The following is a 7,078-nucleotide window of genomic DNA, read 5'->3' on the forward strand; positions in this document are numbered from 1 at the left end:
CTCTGCTCTGTGTGGATATCATAGAAGGACTGTGGTATGTACACTGGGGGAGGAGGTCTGCAGCCCTGTATTTGGTGTTTCATTGGAGTGTCCTTCAACACTGCCTCACCCAAGAAAACAAACCTGTGCTATGTTCCTAAGAAGGAATAAACCCGTTGGTTCTGTTTTGTGCCAAAAGGCCTCTAAGTGGTCAGGAAACTCAGAGTGGAGAGGTTGTGGAGCTTCATGCACTGCAACGGCCTCAAAGTGGTGAGAGAAGGTAATAGTTTGAATGTCTGGCCATTGGCTTGTGTTTAACAGGGAGGAAATAGACCCTTCACTAGAAATCTGGATATAACCTTACTCATATCTGGAGTCTTATTCTACAGGGATCAATGTAATATCTGTGAGTCAAAATTGGGAGCACCAAGACTCTGCTGTTGTTCAGACCTTGGGTTTTGACATGGTTCCTTCTCGGTGTCTAGGAGCAGTGACACAGGTTGATGACAATGTCTGTTAATTTGCATCAGTTTAAATTTATTTAACACAAGACTTTCCTTGTCCTCTGGACACTCTGGAGGGAAATTGGATCAGTCTGGGGGGATGTGACTGGTGTTACCCAGATGTATTGTGCTTGAGTGCTGAATCACTATGTTCTCTTTTGCTGTTGACAGCTGTGTTGATGCTACCACGTTCCTTTACTTCAGCTTCTTTGCACCTCTCATCTATGTGGGATTCCTGAAAGGCTTCTTTGGGTGAGTAGCCAGGAATATGTTGCCAGTTAGTTGATTTGCATTCAGGTGTTCTCTGTACAATAAAGACAGTGACTAGAGTGGCAGTTAGAGAACCAGTTTTAATTTCTGCCCTTGAAGATTTTCTTGTGTGACCTGAGGCTGCTCACTGCTTCCAGGACTCCTTTGTATGCAGAGCAGAGTTGATGGCTGTATTCCTCTCACACTTTTCTGAGGATCACTTCAGTGGCAGCATCCTGTGTAGTACAAAGCTTTTCCACTGAAGTTGCTAGCTGAATGATTAGTGAGCGAATGAGTCCTGGAAGGTTAAATGGTCCTCTGAGTGGGTTTTGGGAGAACTTTGTAGAAAGGATCTGGGGGTTAGGTAGCTCTTTACCTAAGGACTCCTCTACGATGGGCCTAAGAATTACCAGGGAAAAGCCCTGGGAAGGTGATTCCCAGGCTGGCGGTGCCACCGTGTGGCCACTCAGAGGAGATGCACCTTGGTAGGGAAACCTGAGTGGTTTAGTGCAGGCTTCAGCTTCTATTGTCCATAAGCAAGAAACAGGAAACTTAAAAATAATTAACAGCATAAAGTACTTCTCAAATATAAAACTATGCCTCCCCTTCCTTTTGAAATCAGAAGGGAACAGGGTCTGGAGTTAGAGATGGAAACTGCTGATCCATAAATGTTTGTATTTTGGTTTTCCTGATGCAGTTTGTTTTCCTGCACAGATGGAACTGGAGGTGGACTCCTGTTCTGTTGGTGTCAATAGCCAGGCTGCTGTGGAGTGCAGTGATGTTTGGATGCTGTTGCATCAGTAATTAAAAGCTCCCAAAGATGAGAACTTTTCCCACAGCAGAGTCAGGATTCTGTCATTTTTCTTAGGTGACTTCATCCAAAGCCACGTTTAGCGTTACTTCATGGGCAGTTACTCTGCCATAAATGTCTAGACAGAAAGCTCATGTGAAGAGTGTTTGGGGTCTGAATGCACAAGTGCTGCTGAGTTTCAGTTAAGGATAGGTGGCTGTGGTACCACGTTGCTTAAACATGCATTTTAATCACTTCAGGTCTGAACCGAAGATCCTTTTCTCCTACAAGTGTCAGGTGGATGAACCTGAGGATGTGGATGTGCACCTACCCCATCCTTATGCTGTTGCCAAGAAGGAAGGAATGGATTCTGGCTTTTACTCAAGCACTCAGATTGACACCACAGCCTACCTGGATGATGTGGCCTCAATGCCATACCACGTGGGCAGCATCAACAGCATAGACAGTGACCGCTGGAAATCCATCAATGCCTGAGGCAGGGCACCTGCTTCACATGATGCCTCATTCCTTTCCTTCCAAATTCCCTGTTACCACAGCTGTCCACTGGAAATCTGTCCTTGGCTGTCTGCCATGGCTTTCCTCTTTTTCTTAGGATTTCCAAAACCTATTGTGGAACTAAGCTGGTAGCCCAAACCCTGTTGGAAAGAACACTTTCTGTTGCTACCTGAGAACAGTGTAGAACAGTCTTGTTCATAAACCTATAAACACTGAATTTTCCTGATCCCTCTGTGTTCCAGATGTGAATATGACCCAGAAGACAACCCTGACTGGCACCTCTTCCTTTTCAGTGACTGAAAGCACTTGTCTGCCAATTAGGAGAATGGTGTTTAGGGATGAGGGTGTTGATTTGACTGCTGTATTGTATATATATATATAGAGAGAGAGTTTGGTTGAAACCAAAGATGGTCTTTCTGGGCTTTTTCAAGCAGCATGGCTGCCTGTGTCCTGCCATAATGTGACAGCATAGCTGTGATAGTTGTGTCTGAAGAGGGAAGCTGCTCACTGGGGCTGACCCCTGGTTGCAGCTAACACTGATACAAATCAAAAATCTGAGTTGCTAGGGGTTAAAAGGAGTGTTCTGAGTGTGTGGCAAGGAGAAGAGAGGTATGAAGAGGAATAAACTGTTCTGCGTGCCCTGGGAGCATTGGGGAAGGCTGGTGGCTCACAGCATGGATGTGAAGTGACTGAACAGTAGAGAGACAGAAGGACAGACAGTGCTGCTGTCTAGCTGAGCTGAAGTGGCTGTGAAACGGTGTGTGGAGGCTGTACTGCTGTGCTTCTGAGCCACAGGAAAATGGAAGTAACAACACTGAATCAGGGCTGAGTTTCAAGAATAAAACCTGTGAGGTAGGTGCATATTCCATCTGCACCCTGCTTCATGGTTCTGGCAGGGGCTGTGAGAGTGCTGTGAAGGAGGAAGCTGACTCTGCAGATGAAGGCTCCAGAGATGTTTAGGTGCTTGAGGCAGAGCAGAAGCCCATGATGAGTCTGAGCTATCAGTAGTGACTGGAAACTCTCAAACACCTTGTATGTGCTAGAGTCAAGCTGGCTGGTGTGCTGTGGCGGGAGACAAGTGGGAGGTGGATGTGTTTCTCTGGCAGTGTCCTTCTGTTGTAGTTCAGATCTCCAGACTTCTGCTGGTCTGAGTAAGTTTTATGGCTCAATATGTAGAAAATACTTACGTGCATGTGGAGAGTGGTTCATTTAAAGTCTACTATCTGGAACTTATTAACCTCTTCCATACTGGGAAAGGGACTCCTGTTTGAGCTGTTTGGCACACAGTCTCAAGACACAGTGTTCCAATCCAGGGGCTGTTCATCTGAAAGCTGCATCAGTCTGATTCCTGGGATGTACTGTGCTCTCCAAGGATGAAGAGGTGTATTCCTCTGGCTTTGGGGGTACTTTCCTACCTGAGTCCTCCAGTTAGGTGGAGATCTGCTATAAGCAATAGCAACTTTCCTCTAGAGATGGTAGAAAGGGAATTTGAAATGTTTAGGAACTTTGTTAATCTCTTGCCCCAGCCTTGTGCTGTTCCTGATGAATATAAGAGGTAAGAGTTTCTGGGAAATTGTCATGCAGGGTGCAGTGTGGAGGTGCTAGTTTCGATTCTGAGCAGGTAGGGGAAAGCATTTACTGCCAGGTGTTCCCACCACAGGGAAAGAAAACAAGGCTAAGAACACAAAGTTCATATTGTTTGCCAAAACTATGCAGGCCCTTTGCTTGCCTTTCTTGTTAATGAGCAATGCAGCCTCTCTGTCTGCCTGTGGACTTTGCCCTGCAGGCCTTGAAGTAGCACTGGCACCTTGCAAACAAACACCACCCCCCTACCCCTTTTTTAAAAGTTCACTTTTGAGGAAAAAAGGCTTCCATTTGTCTATGTGTGAGAGCTGAGTTGTCTCCTGTGGGGCACAGCCTTTCACATTTTTGCTCCATGCAATGACTGTAAGGGCTGACAAGCAACTGCACAAGTCAGCCCTTTTGCCACGTTAGAGAAGTGTCCATGGTCCTCTGTCACTTGCTGTAAGTCCGCCTGAGCCATGCTGGACTGCTTGCTCCAAAAGGGATGGATAATGTGGTACCTGAATTGCTGCTCTCCTAGTGCTGCTTACAACACTGATCCCAAGCTACTGTTGGAGAGGGTGGGGAAACGTGCAAAGCTTCTCTGGCTTTGGTGGTCCTTGGACAGAGTTAAGAGATCTGGAAGTTTCAAAGCAGCTGAGAAATGAACGAGCAGCTGCTTTTCCATCCCAAGGAGTATTTGTTGACTCTCAACATCCTGACCAACAGGACTTATTTGCCCTCCTTGGTGATGTGAAGAGCAGGTTAGGAGTTTGCCTTTTTAGCAGCTGAATTCAGTGCTGAAGGATCACCTGTGCTGGTGGCCAACACATCCATCCTGTTCTTTGCTGGCAGGATTCCAGTATTGCTGGAGTGTCCCATGTTGTGCTGCTGAGCTTCTGCACTAGGTCACTGACCTTCCTCCTGTTGTATATTTATGTATATATAATGCTTTGGGCCATTTTCAAAGCGGGTCTTGAGTGGAAGTGTTATGTGTGTGGGGGGTGGTGCAAAGAGAGAAAATACAGAATAAATGTATATTTTTGTTTGTAAAATAAATAAAATTAAGTTTGGCATAAATGGTCGTATTTATTTCTCAGATGAGATATATTATGGAGAAAAAAATAACTTGGAGATTTAAACCCAAACAAATTCCTGAACAAATGTCAGATAATGATGGAATAACATGATATCCTTTTGTCGGAGATTTTTTTTTCCTTCTTGGAAGGCTATTACTAGGCCAGCTGATGACTCTGCAGGGAGTGATCTCCAGATTTAAATAATTGTCAGTGAAGCCTTTTGACTCAGTAACTCAGTCTTGCTGTTCATGGGCATGTCTAACATCAGGGATCTTTGGTCTTGAATATTTTTCTCTGTTGCTTGGGTAAAGCCTTATGAGTAAATTGCAACTGACTCTTGCTTATTTCTTGTTCTGGGCTTTGAAATGGACCCTGTGTGTTTTCCTGGGAGGACATGATTCTATGACCTCTTCTGAGCAGCAGCCAAGTGTGCTGGCAGTGGTCAGTACCCCTCAGGTTCTCTTTAGTGGGGTGTACAGGTGAGCTTTGTCTCAGTGTTAGGATTGGGTCATGCCCTTGTGCCATAAGACCTTTAGGAGCTTGTCCCAGGCTCCCTGCAGAAGCTGTGGGGGATTGCCCTAGAAGGTGCTACTGCTGGAGTTAACTTGCATGGCATCCTCTGCTCCTGCACGGGTGGAAAAGCATTGAAGTTGCAGTACAGCTCCTCCACCATCACAGCTGCTTCCACATCAGTGTCCCACAGGTTGTGAGCCTTGTTGGGTGTCCTTGGGAGGTTGCAGGAAGGCACAGCGACAGGTGTGATGTGGTTTTGTTTGCCTTAGCCCCCTCTCTCCTGGATCTTTGCAGATGATGCCTGCCCCTGGCTGGAGTTATACCTGAAAAGGGCCTAAGGAAGGATGACAGGAATAATCAAAGTTTGGGAAGGACCTCTGGAGGAGTAATTACGTGGTTGAGAACTCACCAGTCTGGAAGAGCAATGGTGCAGGTCTATGAAACCCTGAGAACACAGAGGAGTTGAATAAGGAATGACTGTTCGTGGTTCTTTTTCAGTACAAAAACTGTGCCATCAAATGAAGTGAGCAGGTGGCAGCTGAGGAGGCAGGTAAGAGTGTTGTGGGAGGAATCTTTAGCCAGGCCTTTGCTCTTGTGTGCAGTGTTTCTGTGGTGTTAATAGCTGACGGTACCATGACACAGTGCCCTTGTCTCTAGAACTCAAGCAAAGGACCAAGTCCCTAGTGTACAGGGTATTACACAAGTAACAAAAATATCCCCTGCTTCAAGGAACATGCTCTAGGAGAGGCCTGGATATCTTGGGGGGCAAAGTCTCTTAAGGTTGGCCAGGGCAACTCTGAGGCAAAGCTGTGGTTGCCACACTAACTGCAGTGAAGAATAAACAGTTCAAACTGCTCCCTATGCACTACTGAGGAGCAGATTAGCATGTTGATATCAAGGCTACATTAACTGGGCTGCATTTCTGGGAATGGAGAAAGCTTCTATGGAAAGGATTCTTCAAAGCTGTCTTATCTTGGCCCAGCTGCTTGTCTGTTCCTTTATCTCCTCATTCCTTTGTTTTAGACTGTGGATCAGCCATGCTCGGCAACAGGGACTGTATCAATGATGTATCAATGTGTCAGTGATGGCCTGAGCTATGCAGGGCCCACACATCTGCCCAGCATAGGAGGTAATGGCACACTCAGTCTGGCTGGCTGGACCAGGATGGCTGAAAGGGGCAGAGGTGAATTCTGCCCCCAGAGCAGCTGCCGTGGAACTGATGAGAGGTATAGACAGTGACTTCGGTTCTAATCACCAGAAAAATGTGAGCTGACATGTGGTGGTGAGCTCCATTGAGGATTGTGAAGAGAAATGGCATGTGTGGAGGTAGATAAGGATTCCTGATGGGATTAGGGGACACCTTGCCTTGGCTCTGCCAGGGGAGGTTTAGGTTGGATATTAGAAAGAGATTTTTTACAGAGAGTAGTCAGGTATTGGAATGGGCTGCCCAGGGAGGTGGTGGATTCACCATCCCTGGAGGTTTTCAAGATGAGACTGGATATGGCACTTAGTGCCATGGTCTAGTAACCACGGTAGGGTTGGACTCGATGATCTCTGAGGTCTCTTCCAACCAGGTTGAGCCTATGATTCGCTGGGTTGCAGGATGCTTTGGAGGGGAATTTCTTTGGACATCCACGGTAGCTCGTTAGCCTTTCAATCTTCCCTGATGGATGACATCTGGGTGGTTCCTCAGTCACGGAGCTGGGAGATAAACTCCGTGCCCTCCTGGTTTATTTTCGGTGTGGCTACACGTGGTTTGCTTGTCTTCCTTCCATAGTTTGCAGGCAGTAAAGACACGCGGTGAGCGTTGCGTGCGGCGGTGAGGTTTTACCGGGACGCTCGGTCCCGTCTCCCCTCACGGGGCGGGGCGGGGGGCGAGCAGCGCG

General features: G+C 46.9%; 1 protein-coding gene across 1 annotated transcript in view; it reads left to right on the forward strand.

The window, feature by feature from the left end:
* The window catches only part of TPRA1 (transmembrane protein, adipocyte asscociated 1), a 10,381-nt gene extending 8,087 nt beyond the window's left edge, over positions 1 to 2,294 (forward strand). The window contains 4 exon segments of the mRNA XM_009075714.1: positions 1 to 34; positions 654 to 734; positions 1,782 to 1,942; positions 1,945 to 2,294. The exon segment at positions 1 to 34 is cut by the window's left edge and continues 57 nt beyond it. Coding sequence (XP_009073962.1) covers positions 1 to 34; positions 654 to 734; positions 1,782 to 1,942; positions 1,945 to 1,991 — 323 coding nt within the window. The 3' untranslated portion in view covers positions 1,992 to 2,294.
* The last annotated feature ends 4,784 nt before the right edge of the window (positions 2,295 to 7,078 follow it).

The sequence above is a fragment of the Acanthisitta chloris genome, unplaced genomic scaffold, assembly GCF_000695815.1.
Source record: "Acanthisitta chloris isolate BGI_N310 unplaced genomic scaffold, ASM69581v1 scaffold10295, whole genome shotgun sequence".
In the NCBI taxonomy this organism is placed as follows: domain Eukaryota; kingdom Metazoa; phylum Chordata; class Aves; order Passeriformes; family Acanthisittidae; genus Acanthisitta; species Acanthisitta chloris.